Source organism: Phaseolus vulgaris, chromosome 8 (assembly GCF_051622355.1).
Source record: "Phaseolus vulgaris cultivar YP4 chromosome 8, ASM5162235v1, whole genome shotgun sequence".
Classification (NCBI taxonomy): domain Eukaryota; kingdom Viridiplantae; phylum Streptophyta; class Magnoliopsida; order Fabales; family Fabaceae; genus Phaseolus; species Phaseolus vulgaris.
In genome coordinates, this window is record NC_143505.1 from 5,397,010 (window position 1) to 5,415,610 (window position 18,601).

Sequence of the window (18,601 nt, forward strand, 5' to 3'; positions counted from 1 at the left end):
GTTGTACAAGTGGCTTGCTCGGAGTAGGGTCATGTCCAGGCAATGCGGCGGAGTGTGCTAGTAAAGCGACAGATCGTGTTTCACGACGAACAGGTGTAGGTGCTTACGGTGAGCGAGACGGCACAGAGGTGCAGTGTGATGGTAGTGACGGAAGACGCAGGGTGGCGCGTGCATTTTTCTACTGGTGCAGTAGTGACGGTGCGGTGCTAGACGTGGGGTGTGGCTGTTTTTCGCTGTGGCACAAAGTTAAGACAATTCAGTTACTGAGCACATTAATAAAATGAATTCGATCTTAGCCAGACTTATGTCAGTGGGCATTAAGTTCGATGATGAAGTTCAAACTTTACTACTGTTATTGTCTTTGCCTGACAGTTGTTCCGGAGCGGTTACAACAGTTACCAGTTCAACGGGATCTAATGGATTCACTTTTGAGAAGATTCGTGATCTCATTCTTGGCGAGGATGTCCGAAGAAGAAATTTTGGGGAATTATCTAGTGAATCGCTATATGTCATCAGAGGTAAGAAAAATATAAGAGATAGTGGGAGCAAGAACAAAAGAAGGAGTTAGTCAAAAACTCGGAATTGCTAAAGTGTAATATGTTGGAACTGCAAGGAAGTGAGGCATTTCAGGAATCAATGCCCAAATGATAAATAAGTCAACATTTCGGAAGACTTCACGAACGAGGACCTTTTAGTCTGTTACGAGGATAACAGTGTGAATTCCTGGGTCATGGATTCTGAAGCATTGCAGAATCTAGTTATTGGAGACTTTGGAAAGGTAAGACTAGTGGACAACAGAACTCTTGATGTTACAGGAATGGGTGACATAGTGTTGAAGACACCAGTTGGTTTCTGGACTTTGAAGGATGTTAGAGTTGTTCTAAGCTTGACGAAAAGTTTGATTTCTGTTAGGTAGTTGGACGGACAGGGCCATGAAGTGAAGTTCGGAAATTAGCAATAGAATGTCGTAAAGGGAAATCTTGTCATGGCCCGCGAAAGAAAGAGAGGTTTGCTGTATATGGTCGGATTACCGTCTGAGGGAGTAACCATCCCAGTTAAGAAGATAAACAAAGTCCGGTTCACAGAATCTCGTAGGCAGAAGAGGGTTGTTTTTACAAGAGAGAAACCCAGAGTCATAGGTCAGATTCAGGATGAACGAGCATGTAAAGGTTCAGGTAGACCAATCAAAGGTACTTATGGCAGTGGGAGCACGGGTCGTGCTTCAGCTGAGGTTCCTAGGCGACAGTGTGGGTTAGGAGAACCAGTATTCTAGCTGTTGAAACTTCTCCAAAAAATTTCTTGTTGAATATGGAGAGTGTTTGTTCTCAGGTTGTTCCAGGATCCGTGGGAGCCGGTAGGAACAGAGAACGGGTCAGTGACTGACGTGTTGAAACTCAGGGGAGTTTTAAAGAAGTCTTCAAAATGATTAAGAAGGCTGGTGGCAACTAGATTGAGTTTCGTCGACAGATTACAGAAGTACATGTACACAGTTGAAGCGCAAGTGAACATTGTTCCGTGACTTCAAGAGGGAGATTGTTGGGTATGAAGTCAAGACCAATTGGGTTGGGCTGACTAGACACCATGTTTAGTGAGTGAGCTTAATCGTTGTACACAATTGAAGCGCAGGAGAACATTGTTTTGTGGCTTCAAGTGGGAGATTATTGGGTATGAAGCCATAACCAATTGGGTTGGGCTGACCAGACACCATGTTTAGTGAGTGAGCTTAATCATTGTGTCCCTTTTATAATCTCTATTTAAAGAGATCATTGTACTTGTAATTGGTGTGCTACATGGTAGAATGAAAACCTAATAGTTGCCCGTATGGATATAGGTTGCAGTTGGCGACCGAACCACGTTAGATCTTGTGTCGTTTATTTTTCTGCAATTGATTCGTGATTGTGTGTGTTGCTTCCGCGTGCATTTTTTCCATCAGCTTGACCTCAATCCACTTAGTGAAGTAATCTACTCCAACTAAGAGGAACTTTGTCTGCCCTTTACCATGCTGAAGGGGTCGATAATATCCATCCTCCATACTACAAATGGTCATGGAGATACAATGTTATGAAGTGTCTCAGGCTTGAGATGAGATAAAGGGTCATGCTCTTGACACTCTATGCACTTTATGCACTTCTTCACGTACTTCCCAAGTGGGTAGGAATATAGATAGTGAATCACAACATTTGGTTCAGTTTACTTTGCTACAGTTTGATGCAAAGAGGAATCATGTGTGAAAAGGCATGTGGATAGCAATTGTATGGAGTATCTGGAATCAAAGAAATGGGGTGCTTTTTAAAGGAAGGAGGGTGGATCCAGACAAAATTTTTACTCTAGCACAGCTACAAGTAAGATTATGGATGAAGAGGAAAGTAATAGATTTCACCTTTGCTTATTCTGAATGGGTGATGTATCCTTTAAAGTGTCTACCATCTTTATGTTAGTAGGTTTATGCAAGACCTTCAAAGCTTAAGTTGCTGCTCTGTGTGTCCTAAACAGGTACTACTGAGGGGTTTTCTTTGTTTGATATAACATGTTAGTAGTAAATAATAAAAAGAAGGGTTAAGGATTAGAGTGAGGATGGAATAGAAGAGAATGGAAAACAGAATAGTGGAGGCAACAAAATCTACTTTGGAGTTGTGATTCAAGGTGTTGTCATTGCTTCAGCACCTAATTATGCAAAAGTTTGGGAACGTGCTTTTTGGCTTGAAGATCCGAGAATGAAGGTGCAAGATGGAGCCAATGGAAAGGATCCGTAGTGCACAGGTCTAGTTTATTTTTGCTAGCACGATATAGCACAACTCTTATATTTAGCTAAAGTTATATCTGTGTAGGAATGGAGATGCAGATATAATGTTGATGTTAGTATTTGTCTAGTGTTTTAAAATAAAACAGGTGCTGCTTACGGTTTTATTTATGGCTGCAGGGAGAAGAATACAATTTAGGTGGGAATTAACATTGCAACTATGAACATGTTAACATTGTTTTTCCTTTTTGTGATGTCTGTAATGAACTTCTGGTCTTGCAAGTTAGATGATGTCTTATTTTATTAATTCTTTGTTATAAAAAAAAAGTGTAAAGAAATAAAAAATTTCACAAAATTGAACAATCTAAGAATATTTCATTGAACTAACCTTTATTTTTATAAATTTCTCAAAAGCTTACCATACAATACATTGGCGATTAAAGGTTACTTCGATTTTTTTTCATAAAAAAATAAAAAAGAAGTTTTCTTTCGTTAATTAAAACAATTTATATATAATTTAATTTATAGAATTATATTATATAATTCTTTAAAAAAATAATTTTTAATTTATATATATAACCAGATTTCATTTTATTAAAAAATATTTTTATTTTCTTGAAATTACTTGTGGAGAAAACAAAACCTACGTAAAATATAAATTTTTGTGTTATTTAGATTAAGACTACTCAAAGAGATTACTCAATTCCAATTGGTTCTGATGTCAAATCTTGTCATTTGAAGTGCAAGACACTATAGTTGAAAAGAGAGAAAAAAGTTACATTATTATTTAATCACAAATAACATAAATAAATTAAGCTTATTGAGTTTTACAATAATTTTCTTAATATTGATACTAATAATTTGTACTCGAATTACTATGTAAGACTATTTTATAAATCAATGCATACATATTAAACCTGTAGTTCATATAATAATTTATTGTTTAAGCATCAGCCTTAAGAAAGTGGTTTTCTGGAAACAATTTTGTGTGTGTAAAATTTTGGTAATATATATCTTCCAGAAGAAATAATCTCAAATTGAAAAAAGAAATATTTAAATTCAAAATTAGTGATTGTATCATAGACCGGACGGTTATGAGAAGTCTCGGTATTCAGTATTAACTAAACAACGTGTTTAAAATGTAGTAAAATTAAAGAATGATTAACAAAGAAGGTTAAGTTGTATATGAAGAATTAGATAATACACTTTTGATCACAATGTGTTAATTTCAATTCAATAGTGTTATGGTCAATCACAGTAATTTAAATAGGCACAATAATTAAAAAAATATACGTTATTATTATGCATTTATGATATTGAATACCGAACACTTACTTGAGTGTCTCAATATTTTTTGGGTATGTTCTTTCAACCAAAAATCCAAGGTAGCAAACATGATGGAAGGAAGTTAAACCCCCGAAAGCAAAGGAATTGGAAAAGAAGGAATGAAACGTAAACGTTAATTGTTCAACTGATTGGAAGTTCTTTCAATCCTTTTGTAGTTTGTACGAGAATAGTGATCAAATTGAAATAAAGAAACAAATCATTTTGCAGTAAACTAGTGATAAAACTAATGCTGTGTGAGATGCTAACAATTGCATTATAGCATTAAAGAACAACAAGCAGCAGCATGAGTAGCATAATATATATAATCAAACCATGCAGTTCAGACCAACAGAACTTTGTCTTATATATTCATATATTATTACTTGAAATTAATCACAAGTTTCAAAGCATTGTAATGTCACATGATAATTGGTGTGACTTATCTTCATAGTATTTGATAATAAATGTAGCACTGACCAGAAGAATCTAACGAGGGTATAATTCAGTAATTGAAGCCTCATTCACTGATTCCTGAGCTGATCTACCACTGGATTGAGTCCCTCTTGTTGGCCATGAATCTTCCCATGACATGTTTGGAAGGCTTCCAGTTGCACTATCTATGAAAAATGCAGGTTTTTTAGGCACTGGGAGAGTGATAGAACAACTATTAAGCATGAGTGCAACGTTAGCCATGGTTGGTCTGTTGTTTAAATCTTCTTCAACACAGAGTAAACCAATGCCAATGCATCTTATCATTTCATTTTGTGAACTATTCTTCAATGTTGGATCTATAATATTTGTAACTGTCCCCTCTATCCAGTTTCTCCATACCTGCAACAATTTGCTCAAAACAAATAATTAACCACATCTTATAGTATTGGATTTCTTCATTAGTTTTGTAGTATTCAGAAAAGTAACACTCACAAAGCTTAATAGATCTTCCCCATTCTTCTCATCACGAACACCATGGTTCTTTTGGCCACTTACAATCTCAAGAACTAGTACACCAAAACTAAAAACATCTGATTTCACTGAAAACTGTCCTTGCATTATGTACTCAGGTGCCATGTATCCACTGCATAAGAATATTTTTTTCTCTCAATAAATTATCAACATTTGACAAGCTAAAATGTGAAATAATTAGTTGATTAATCTTATGATGATTAGTAAGCACTAATATATCTTAAAACTTACAAGGTTCCAACAACTCTGCTGGTATTTTCTTGTGTTTGATCTGCAGTAATTAATCTTGCCAAACCAAAATCTGATATTTTAGGAATCATTTCTTTGTCTAAGAGAATATTACTTGCTTTAAGATCACGATGTATAATGCGTAATCTGGAATCTTGATGAAGATAAAGAAGACCTCGAGCAATGCCTTTAATGATTTTGTAACGTGTATCCCAATCCAATTGTGCTTTCTCTGTTGGATCTGTTTGTGTCAAAGCAATGAGTTTCAGAACATTTAGTATAGTTGGTCTTTTTCATGAAACAGAGATAAAGTAAAAGAGAAAAAATGCTAATATTTAAACCTACCGAATATGAAGTAATCAAGACTTTTATTAGGAACAAATTCATAAACAAGTAGCTTTTCTCTCCCTTGCAAACTAAAACCAAGAAGCCTAACTAAATTTCTGTGTTGAAGCTTAGCCAGCAAAAGGACTTCATTCTTAAATTCCAAGTCTCCTTGACCAGAATTCCTTGACAACCTTTTGACAGCAATCACTTGTCCATTAGAGAGCTTTCCCTAAAAATATATATTAGTATAAGGTAAATTTATTTGAAGTTCAGTTTATAGGTAAATATACCATGTTTGATGAAAGAGGTAACAATGTTATCTTACCTGGTAAACAGATCCAAACCCTCCTTCTCCTAATTTATTAGAATCAGAAAAGTTACTTGTTGCAACTTGTATTGTGCTTAAGTTGAATTGCAATGATTCAACCATTTCAATTTCATCATCATCTCCATCTTCTTCTTCAAATGTGATACAAAAGCACAATATTATAGTTAGCCAGTTAAAGAACATCAGGAGATATAATTTATGAAAATTTTGCTTCCTTTTTTTTCTCTTTTCCTTTCTTTCAAATGTGGTGACTAAGTTCCCATGCTTAGAACAATATTATTGTAAAATTTTCCATTTTGCATTTACTTATTATTGTATTCATTATCTACGCTATGATATATACTTGAATATTCTAAATAGATTATATGTCCATTTACCAAGACTCATTTTGACATATAGTTGAAAATAGAAAGTATCAAATAACTAATACTTAGACACATACCAGCTAGAAGATTTTTTCTTGCTTTCCTTCTTAAATATCTGCTAATAACAATCAGCAGAACAAGAACAACGATAACAGTTGGCACAACTATGATGATTGCAGTCCGCAAAGAGTTGCCATGATCTTCTGCAAAAACCAAAAATCTTCTACTCCATTTAAACCAAAACATTTAAGAAGGAATGACTAGTTTATCATAAGTATTTGTGTTAGTAACTAGTATAACAGGGAAAAGGATAATGATACCTTGGTGAAGCGGAAGTGATGCAGGTGGTAGTGGAGGGTCTAATATGACGGTAGAGTTGTAGAAGTTGTAGATTTCAAACCTAAGATTACAACTGGGTAGAAGAACTAAGGCACCAACCTTGTCTTTGGCAAACGTTGGGATAGCTGAGATGCTCCAATCCAAGCAGTCACCGCAATCTTGCCTTGACAAGTCAGGTGTACACTGCATAAGACCGTGTATGGGTTGAAAATTATCAACAAATGCAGTGTCCGTGGCATACTTACGACGAGAGTCACCCCCTGCAGCTTTCTCTCTTAGATTTCTCAGTAACCCACCTAACACTTTATTGAACTCATCCACCTTCGTTGCATTCTCGTCGTTGTTCGTGTAATAGGGAGGAGAAGTCTCCATGGTGTGAAATATTGGGCGGTTGGAATAGCGCAGCATGCACTTTTCTTCCCACTTAATTGCCTCTTTCTGGTTTGGACAAAGCTGTCTGAGATTGGCTTGAGAGGAGTTGATGCAGCTGCGACACTCATCTACCTTAAGATCTCCTCTGCACAACCCTATGGCGTATACTTTGTCTGAGTTTTGGCCATGTGAGAAATTGTAGAAACCGTAGTTGATTTCTTTGTGGGAAGTGAGGGTGGATAAGAGGGTGTGGAGGTTAGTGCTGAAGGTGCTATTGGCTGTGTAGTTCATACTTGAATCACAGAACTTGCTGGTTCCGAAATCTGGTCCGAAGGTGGTTTCACATGCTGTCATTATTGCATGGAGCCAAAAGAGAAAGAAAAGCAAAGTAGAAGAAATAGTAGCCATTGCCATGGTAAGTAAGTTTTTTCTGTGACTAAGAACTTGTATCAGTGCCAAGGTGTTTATTTATAACAGGCATATTCATGAAGACAAAATAGCACAGAAAATTTGTTCATCGCCCATTGTCACGTTGACTGACCAAGAGGGTTTATCAGACAAGTTTTATCGATTGTTAGGTGTGTGGAGAAAATTAGCAACGGGACAGCTTACTTTTGTTTTCAATATTTCCACTACCCTTTCATAATTTCCACTCATTTAACATATTTTAACTATTTTTACTTTTAACTTTAATTTAATATATTATAATATTTATAAAGAGTTCTTGAATGGTGTTGAGTGCTAACATAACGTTTTCCTATGGGAAGACTCTCATGTTAGGTGAAGTTTTTGACATATCAAATATCACATTGTCACAATTTTTTCATAATAAAATTATATTATATTGATATAATTTTTTTATATTTATAATCGTTCTTGAGCGGGTTGGAACTAAGAGAACGATTGTCCTTCTTTTCGATTTGTCGATTAACTTCTCATTCATTCTTTTTTAGACCGTTTTCGTGTTCTCCTTTTACTCCCTTGCTTTTCATCTTTGTGAACTTCAAACTCGGATGGTACCTGCAAAAGGCACTCCGACTTTCAAGTGAAATTTTGATGTCTGACATTCAGTGCTATCAATACTGAATGGCGACTTACCTGGTTCTTGAAATTTGTGTCTATTTATATGATTATCATGAGTTCTTTGTTATGGGGTCGAACTAGAGTTTTGGATCGTGAGTAAGAGTGTATTACCTAATAATTGACTACTGATTAGTTTGTTGATCTTATGTTTGAGCATAATGATTTAGTCGTGTCAGTCGGCCTTAATTGGGTGTTGAGCCTTTAAGTGTGGTACGGACCCCGACCGGTATAATAATATTTTCAAAACAAATCTTATTTTAATAAATAAAATATTTATAAAAATTACTAAAAAAACATCTGAATTAATATGGAATCCATATACAAATAAAGTTTATATAAAAAATGAGAAAGAGATTAATACAAAACATTCCTTTTTAAGTAAACGTGTATTATTAGAAAACATCAAATCTGTCCTGCCTTATAATTATTCCCAGAAATTTAACAAACCGGTCGTACACACTAAAATGTAAATGTTCATGTGTTTATTGAATTTTTTTTAATCTATACATTGATAATCCATTTTTTTATCTATTATATAATTTTTAATACTACTATTTTAGTAATTTTTTACATAATCTCATTACAAATTTATTTTTTATTATATATTTTTTTTAAAACTATCGCATGTTATATGCAACTTAATTTATATACGGCTATGTGGTTGTCAAAATATAATTTTTTGTTTTTTCCACTAATAACCGAAGATTAAAAAAATAATCTAAATGCTATTTAACAAGGATAACATTAAAATTTGAATGTGGGTCATCTGAGAGAGTGCATTTTGGAATATAAAGTGTGCACTTACAATAGTAAGCATATATTTGATAAAATATAAAACTAATTACGATCTCGATTATTTATTTTCTTTTAATAATTATTTTACATTTTATCTTTAAAATGTATTTTTGTCACTTTAATTGTGACGTTTTAAATTTTTTCTATTTCCAAAACACCCGTTATTTTTTACACTAAATAAATATTATTGTCAATTGGGTTTAGTAAATTTGTTCATTTTCCAATTATTGAAAAGTCTTTTTTTACAACTTGTTGCATACTTTGAAAACAAAAAGTCCAAGTCAAGTCATAGTTAACAACAAAAATTCATATAATATTTTTCCACAAGATTTCAATATTCAAATCCTCAAATTTATTTTCTAAGAAAAACTAAATTCTAATACAAGAAAACAAACTATTAGCTTCCAAATATTTGTGTGGGTCAGCAACGGACGTTAATATCGTCGGCTAAAATGACGCAAAAATGACGTACTTGTTGATTTAATTTTTTTTTTTTTAAAAAAATCAGTTTGCGTCAACCGCGGCCCACGCATGTTTCACGTTCCCCACATTAATAATAATAATAAGTATAATACAAATCATATTATGACAAAAGAATTTGTTTGGTGTAGTGGTTAAAACTTTTTCGCCACCGATTTTGACTCACTCTATATCCTTATTTTCTTGTAGTAGGATGTCAAATTATTGATAATATAATACTAGAGGAAACTACAACAATATCCTTTACAGTTTTATTGTAAATACACTTGCACCTCACAGTACTGTTACCTTACCAGTCAACTTTGGAAAATAGTTCAAGTGTACTTCTAAGATATGAACAGAAAATAAAGATTAAAAAATATGAGAAAAATCATACACACTCAATAATATAAGAGAAAACTATACTAATTAACTTTAAGAGGTTTTAAAATTCTCTTCGACATCTCTTCCTTTTTTAATTCATACATTCATTCTTTTTAATTATTTGGAAAACATCATACTAATACTTAATATACATTATATTTATTTTTTAAGATATTTTAAAAATCACATGCGTACACTTTAAAAAGAAACATACGAAAAATTAGAAAACTATGTGCAATATATTAAGAAACTTTACAATAAATTTGTGTAATTTATTCTATTATAAAATATGTCGAAGGAAATAGAGAATTTAAAATAAAGGGAAAATGAATTAAAGGAAAAATAAAATATAATCAATAATTATAAATATGGATAATAATTTTAAGCAAAATAAAAATAAAAATACATAGAAACATATATTAATTGTATGAGTGTTTTACTTGTAAATCTTCCAAGAAGAAGGTGTGATTATTTGTATATCCTCATTTTTAGTTTTTCTTATAATCTTTTAAAACTTTTGATATATAATCAAAAGTGATTTTATGTATTTCCGAGACACTATACACTTGTGGTTAATCTTTCGACATATTTAAATACTTAGTTAGAAATGACAAGAGTAAGTTTATATAATTAACTAGAAATGACATTGTTTAGTTATAAGGAAAGATTAGTGGATACTCAGAAAAAGAAAAAGTGACTTTGTATGTTATTGTAAACATAATAAATAATGTCAATATTTATAATTATGTTTTGATTAATAATTTGTAGTTGAAAAAGTATTACAGTAAATGAAGATGAATATTCCTTGTCTGATGTGATGCTTTAATGTAGCGTACGTAATCGTAAGGAAGAAAGAGAGGTTTTGATGAATCCTAATTGTAGAGAAAAATAAATATAAAAGAAATTTGTATTCACTTGTATATTAGAGAGTAAAATACATGATGTATATATAAGAAAAAGATAGCTGAAACAAAAAAAGAAAAGTTGGATCAAACAAACAAAACCCAATAATTTAAAATAGAAAATTAAATATATTAACAAAAAGGATAATTGAATGCAACTAGGACCGATATAAACTAAAGTATTCATTAATATTTTTTTACATGAGTTGGTTATTTTTTGCAATTTTTAGATATTTGCAAAAATATTGTAAACTTATTTTTAAAACTATCATAGGACTCGAGTGTAATAGAGTTATTCATAAAAGATTTTTTAAAATGTTTTATCAACTATACTCAAACTCCAATCTTTCTGAAGTTAAACATTTACAAATGAGCTCAAATTATAATTTGACATGTAATTCAAAGTTTGATAATAATAAAAGATAGATAAAATAAAATCTAGTGAATAATGCATGTGACATAATCAACTTTCAATAAATGTTAAAATGTGTGTGTTTGCTCATCACTCCAACCAAATAGACATTTAATATTGATCAAAAATAAACACAAATAAGTAAAAAAAAAGAGTTAATTAGTTAATAACATTATATTTGTGTCTTACATGCAACAAAATCTAAAATCATTGATATTAATCTATTAGTGTCGACTTTTGAAGGTAGACATTAATTCATCACCAATTTTCAAAATAATTTTTAGTTAAAGTAATTTAGTATTGTTTAAGCCAAAATTAATACATTTTTTTAATTTAGCATTCATTCGACGCTGAAGAAAATCTATTTAAAAAATGTTTCTCGTACAACATTTCTATTATCATCTTCAATAAAAGTAAAACACAAAAAAAAAATACGTTCATGAGTTGAATTGAAAGAAGTGAGTGTGAGTAAATTTATATGAAAAAAGGAAAATGTGTATTTTGGATGATTAAATCAAACTCACAAATTGCATTACATTTACCATTTTTAAATCTACACATTTGGATTAAGAATAATCTATGATTCTTATTCTTTGTCACGAAGATACACAAAATTCATAACATATAAATAAAATTAGTGTGAATTTTACACTATAAGAAAATCATGAAATAGAAACTAATTTTAGAAACAAAAAATAATTAGTTGCTATAGTGACTAAATTAGAGATCATTTTATAGACTAAATAAATTTTTGGTTTCTAAATTAGTTTTTATTATTGTTAAATGATTTCTAAATTGGTATCTAATTAGCCACCAAAGTTTTTGCTACCAAATTTAGAATCTAAATAATTGGTAGATAAAACTTTGGTTGCTATTTAAATACCAATTTAGAAATTATTTAATAATATAAACTAATTTAGAAATCAATTTTTTTTAGTTTCTAAAATGGTCTCTAATTTAGTTACTATTGCAACTAATTATTCTGGTTTCTAAAAATTGATTTCTATTTGATAATTTTCTTATAATGTTACTGACTTAAATATATATTAAAGATATATTATATTAATGTCAGCCTAATTGACGCTAACTAAATAAATAATAAAATAATCAAAATTAGTGTCAGTTTATCCTATGTCAATTTACATGAATATAATTGTTAAAATTAAATAAGATTAATGTGATTTATGTGGGAGCTAGTTAGTACTAAACTTATTATTTATTTCAAGTAATATCTTATACTAATACAAATATTTTTACTTATTAAAAATAATTAACATCATCTTAGAGTTAGCTAAATTGGCTCTATTAGTGTTTTTATATTAAGCATACATTCGTTATTAGGTTGTTCAATTGTGACATTCTATAGTGAGCATCAACTTAATTGACGTATACATTTTACATAATATGAAAATAAATTTAAACATGATTATATATTTTTAATTTTTTTATAAAAATTAAACTTTTGTATCACATTAAATTAAAGATGATAATTGAGTCTAATAACATTTTATTTTGGTTGACACAATTATTTGAAAGCTAATTTGATGTTTTCTTGTTATGCATCTTAAATTATAACATCATTTATATCATGATATCATGAAGTTGTTGAAAAATAGTATTCATAAAAAATAGTTTAATTAAATTTTCTCTAAAAATACCTACCGAAAATGACCCTAAAGATTTAAAGAATGATACCAATAATCATTAATTAATAACACTAATGACAATTTTTCCATCAATTCAAAGAACAAGATGCAAAGCTACATATTCTAACAAGGTTATGAATTTTAGGGACTAATCATTATAACTTTCTAATAATTAATTCTTATAAAACTTACTCTTTTTATCATTTATGTTTATGTGTATTTTGATTCGCTAATATTTCTCTCAATTCATATACATTGAATTCATTTGTATTAGTCCATTACATCGTTAACGTATATCTGAAAATTTTATTTTTATTTATTCATTATTTTTAAAATTTAAAATAATATTAATTATTATTTATATCTTTATTCCTTAATTTTTATTTAGTTTATATATATTGATGTAAAAATAAATAAAGATAAAATAAAAAATAATTAATATATTTTTATAATTTAAAAAAAAAAATTATATCTATCCAAAAACTTCAAACCACACTTTAAAAAAATCTAAAGTAGAACTAACAAGTTTCAATTTGTCATCCTATCAGGTAAATTAGTCATACTAATTGAATCTTCTTCTTCGCATGGCTTGGGAAGTCTTTTCTACTGCTTTGCTTTACATCAAATTGGAAATTTCGGAATCTTATGACATTTCTTCTACTTTGTTTAGCAGAAAAGAAAAAATAGATAAAAAAAAACACTATATAAAGAAATAGTATAGAAATGAATATGGTTTAGTTTAAAAGAAACATAAAAAAATATAATTGAAAATTTGAGATTATTTATTAAAAAATAAGAATTAATATATTAATAAAAGTATCATCTAAGGTAACCCTTTCTGAATCATTCTAATTGCAGTTATTTATTTGCAATTAACACAACTTTCCATTGAAAAAAAAAAATCATCTAAGGCATTTCCTGAAGATTTGTTCATGGAGCTTCTCAATATTCTTATCACAATCCTGCTCCTATATTTGTTCCCTCACTCGCAAAATTGCCAACAAGTATACCTCAACAACACTGTCTATGACTGCTCTAATGACCCTTCTGTATCTAAAGGATATCTTTGCAATGGCCTTCAAAACTCATGCACTTCCTTCTTACTTTACAGGTCCAAATCTCCCTATGACAACCCTGTGATCATTGCTTACCTTCTTGGCTCTGAAACATCTGATATAACCTCAATCAACAATATCTCAGCAACTCACAATATTCCTTCCAATAAGTCAATCATTGTTCCTGTCTTCTGTTCATGTTATGGAAACATCTACCAGTATGACACTCTTTACTCTGTCAAAGAGAATGATACCTACTGGGCGTTGGTAAAAGAAACCTTCCAAGGCCTCACCACCTGCCAAGCAATTATGGGTCAGAATTACTATCCTCCAACTGATATTGCAATTGATGCAGAGCTCAAGGTTCCAATGTTATGTGCTTGTCCCACTGCAAATCAGACTGCAAAAGGGGTCACCTCTTTGCTGGTTTACTCGGTCATCTCTGGTGACACTATTAAGTCCATAGGAGAGGCTTATGGCGTGGATGAACAAAGTATACTAGAGGCCAATAAGTTGTCAGTGCCACAGAGTGCAAATAGCAGCATGAGTCTCCTTGACTTCACACCTATTTTAGTTCCTCTAATAGGGAATAACTGCAAAGAGAACCCAAATGAATTCTACTGTAAATGTTACCGAGAGCCACAAACAGATGGAAGCTCCAAGGGGCTATTATGTGATGAATCTGGTGACAAAGAATTTCCTACAAGATTGGTTGCTGCTTTAGGTAATTTTGTCTAAACTCTCTTCAAGAAGAATCAAGATATATTTGTATTGGAGTTTGGATTTACCATTTTAACATAGCATAACATAACTGAGTTTGGCTCTAACTCAACTTCAGAAACTAGCTCGTGAAGTTTGAGTTGTCTTCTTTATATATATATTATTTTGGTTAAATCACTGAGTCATAAGGGATCTCCACCATGCTTGCTTTTATGTCGAGCATTGTACGCTTCAAACTTCAAGTTTTCACAGGATGGTATATCTCATGTAGAACCCTTTTAGAATTTGACTTTTACAAGTGGAATATCTAAGTAGTTACTCTGAAAATATTTTATATAGTTGATATTTCAAGATAATATGTTTTCCAGAATAATTTATTTATTTCTTAAATTAGATTTTGTTATTTATGATAAATACTCATAATACATTAAAAATCACTTTTTATACATTTGTGGTTTTGGCCAAATTCAATCTATTTGACAAAACTCTATATACATTTAACTTCATAAAGCTAGCTCATGCAGTACGATCTGTGTCCTCTTCATATATACTATTTTTGCCAAATCATTGAACTTCAAACTTGTTATTTAACCATTGTTACAAAAAAGAGTATCTTCATTGCAAGTCTATTTTGCCACCCGAATGAAAAACTTGGCATTTGCAGGTGTTGGAATTGGCGCAGGTTTTGTGTGTTTGTTTCTTTTGGGGTACAAATCATATCAATATATTCAGAAAAGGAGAGAAAGTATTCGTAAGGAAAGCTTATTCAGGCGAAATGGTGGATACTTGTTACAAGAGAAGCTCTCTTTTTATGGAAATGGAGAAATGGCAAAGCTGTTTAAAGCTGAGGAGCTACAGAAAGCAACAGATAACTATAACAAGAGTAGATTTCTTGGTCAGGGTGGCTTTGGCACTGTGTATAAAGGAATGCTACCAGATGGGACCATTGTTGCAGTTAAAAAGTCAAAAGAGATTGAAAGGAACCAGATTGAGACTTTTGTCAATGAAGTGGTGATTCTGTCCCAGATCAACCACAGAAACATTGTCAAACTCTTTGGTTGTTGTCTCGAGACAGAAACTCCTTTACTGGTCTATGAATTCATTCCCAATGGAACACTCTCTCACCATATCCACAGGAGAGACAATGAGCCCTCCCTTTCATGGGAGACTCGCCTTAGAATTGCATGTGAGGTTGCTGGAGCAGTTACATATATGCATTTTTCAGCTTCTATTCCCATTTTCCATAGAGACATCAAACCTACCAACATACTTTTAGACAGCAACTTCAGTGCCAAAGTGTCTGATTTTGGAACATCAAGATCAGTGCCACAAGACAAGACTCACTTGACCACAGCTGTAGGAGGGACTTTTGGGTACATAGACCCTGAATATTTTCAATCTAGTCAATTTTCAGATAAAAGTGATGTGTATAGTTTTGGAGTTGTGCTCGTAGAGCTCATAAGTGGGAGAAAGCCAGTTTCATTCTTAGAGGAAGATGAGGGTCAAAATCTGATTGCACAGTTTCTTTCTCTGAAGGATAACAAAGTTTATGAAATTTTAGATGGCAGGGTGGTTAAGGAAGCAAGAAAAGATGACATGCTTGTCATTGCAAACCTTGCAATGAAATGCTTGAGACTTAATGGGAAGAAAAGACCAACAATGAAAGAGGTTTCAGTGGAATTAGAAGCATTGAGAAAACAATATATGATAGAAAAGGTTTATATTAATAATAAAAATTATTTTATATATTAATAATTTTTTAAAAATAATATTTAATTTAGTAAATATAGTGACTAATTAATTTTTCTTTATTAATAATTTAAGTTTCAAACTTATTTTATTTAAAATCGTAAAATAATTATAAAATAGCAAATTATATTTTAATAGGCAAACTTCTTACTATAAAAAAAGTTGTAATAGGGTTTAGGGTTTAATTAGAGAAGTGAAACAACCCTCCATACCTTGATTTGAATGAGAAAATTAAGGAAATTGTGTCTTGATGATGTAGAGTAAGTTCTTAAAGAAAATATGTTTTTTTTTCTCCTCTCCTCAAAAACACTTTCAAAGTTATGTCTCCAACCTTTTCCAACTTTTGTTCGCTCTTAAACTCACTCTAGAATGCAAAACTTAAACCTAATTTTAAGGCTTGTAGGAACACTTTAATGAATTTGAAATGATGGTGAGAAGTTAGGCTTGTAGGAACACTTTAATGAATTTGAAATGATGGTGAAGTTGGGCTCTCTGGTTGTGTTTTTTGAAAAAATAAATCATAAATGGTTCAGGTATTAGAAAGAGAAGGGTAATGTATCCTAATTTAAAAGAGATAATCTTTAGTGTTGATAATCTTGTTGGAGTGTTAAAGTTTTAGATGTGACTTTGATTAAAAATTTAATTAGAATTACTATCAAATTATCCAACCCATCAATATGAGGTTCTGACACTCTTTATAAATGGCGTGTTCGTGTCGGACATACGTATTGAATATCGACACTCGTATGACACTCGTATAACAAGTATTAGTGAAATGTTCAATTTAAAAAATATTTGTTGGATTTCTAGCAATTTTAGCACTGAGTCTAACACAATTTAAAAAAAAAAATTAATTTTCTAAAAACTTAAACTTATTGTATACATTTTTATTATGATTGTAAAAATAATGAACAAATCATTTTGAACAAGCTATGAAAACACTTATTTCTGCTCCAACAAAAAAGCTGAAACATACTTATTTACATAAATCTTTATTGTCAATTTATATCAATTTATATAATTCATAATTATATAATATATAGATTCGTGTATCTGTAACCTACATTTTAGAGATTGTACGTATCTTTGTGTCCGTGTCCATCCGTGTCAGTGTTGGTACTACATAGCCCATCAATTTCTCTCTATAGTTAATTATAATTTATTATAATAAAAATTAAAAATTGTATTAACATATTAATATACAAAGTTGTGTTTGGGATTTGAGTATACATAACCAAACTCACAACTTAACTTTATTTGATTAGGTTTTTCATTCTTTTATTCAAATTATCCATAACTTACTAAATGAATTCAATTAGATTTAGGTCAAGTTGGTTTTTAAAGATTTTTGGATTATTCCAACATATATTCGCATTTTTTAAAACAAGAAGATGCTATCAAATAATCTAAAAAGTAATAATTAAGGAAGTTTTAATATATTATATATTTAAACATTTTTCAAAATATTAAATTATTTTATTTTTATATAGTAAATGATTTTATATTACAAAATGTACTAGTTAATATAATAAAATTATTCATAAACGTGTTTATATTATAAATATAATGTTCAAAATAATTATTTTAAGATATTTAATACACTGTTAATTATATATAAATAATGTCTTCAATTTAAGGTTTTCTACATATATCCCATGTATTGAAACAATTTTATCACATAAAATACTTCCACTTTCTCAAAAGAGAATGGCTTACTTTTGTCTGTTTGTAGATATAACTATTAATGTAATTTATTTTTTGAGCAAATTGGAAATAAAAGGTCATCATTTCATTAAAAAACATTGGTCAATTTGGACAAAACGGATGGAGAAAGTCATTTTCTTTGTCCTTCTAATAAAACTCTTTTCCAGTTTTTTTGCATTAACTACTTTTTTAAAGAAAAAATTAGGTATTTTAATTCATAAAATAATAAATTCTATGGCTTATATTTCTGTATTATAATGATTGTGGGGGCATGCAAAAGTATACTTTTAAAAATTCAAATTCCATTCCCACTATCATCTCTATATATTAATTATCTAAGCAAAAATTTGAAAAATGATTTCACAAAATTAATGATACTAACTAAATTAACCAACTTTTTTAGTAAGTGTGAATTATTTATCAATATATATTTAGTAACAAAAGGGAACATGTGCTTAACAGAAAAATTACTCTATTTTATAATTTTATTTAGCAAAAATTCAAAAAAGATGACTAAACAATCTCATTATTATTGTATTTTAATGGATTAATTACAGGCTTTGTTGCCTTTAGTAAACATTTGAAAATAAATATATGTGATTAATATAAAAATGTGATATTTATTTTTAAAGTAAACACATTTATTTATTATTAGTAGAAAATGGAGCAAAGTTACTAACTTTCTTTATATATAAAAACCATTT

At 30.4% G+C, this 18,601-nt stretch overlaps 2 protein-coding genes across 3 annotated transcripts; one reads left to right on the forward strand and one right to left on the reverse strand.

Annotated features, from left to right (window-relative positions):
- Positions 1-4,368: 4,368 nt before the first annotated feature.
- On the reverse strand, positions 4,369-7,505 carry LOC137825784 (cysteine-rich receptor-like protein kinase 29). 2 transcript variants are annotated; one of them, XM_068631570.2, is made up of 7 exons: positions 6,598-7,505; positions 6,355-6,480; positions 5,910-6,040; positions 5,603-5,813; positions 5,261-5,498; positions 4,991-5,141; positions 4,369-4,897 (listed from the first exon to the last, which is right to left on the reverse strand). In XM_068631570.2, the coding sequence occupies exons 1-7, from the start codon at positions 7,400-7,402 to the stop codon at positions 4,553-4,555; spliced, it is 2,007 nt and encodes a 668-aa protein (XP_068487671.1). In that variant the 5' UTR covers positions 7,403-7,505; the 3' UTR covers positions 4,369-4,552. The 2 variants fall into 2 exon arrangements, with proteins under 2 accessions (XP_068487671.1, XP_068487670.1); XM_068631569.2 differs by having other exon boundaries at positions 5,910-6,043.
- A 6,037-nt stretch (positions 7,506-13,542) lies between these two features.
- Positions 13,543-16,747, forward strand: LOC137823571 (putative wall-associated receptor kinase-like 16). The gene is made up of 3 exons (XM_068628758.1): positions 13,543-14,448; positions 15,109-16,160; positions 16,727-16,747. The coding sequence occupies exons 1-3, from the start codon at positions 13,602-13,604 to the stop codon at positions 16,745-16,747; spliced, it is 1,920 nt and encodes a 639-aa protein (XP_068484859.1). The 5' UTR covers positions 13,543-13,601.
- The last annotated feature ends 1,854 nt before the right edge of the window (positions 16,748-18,601 follow it).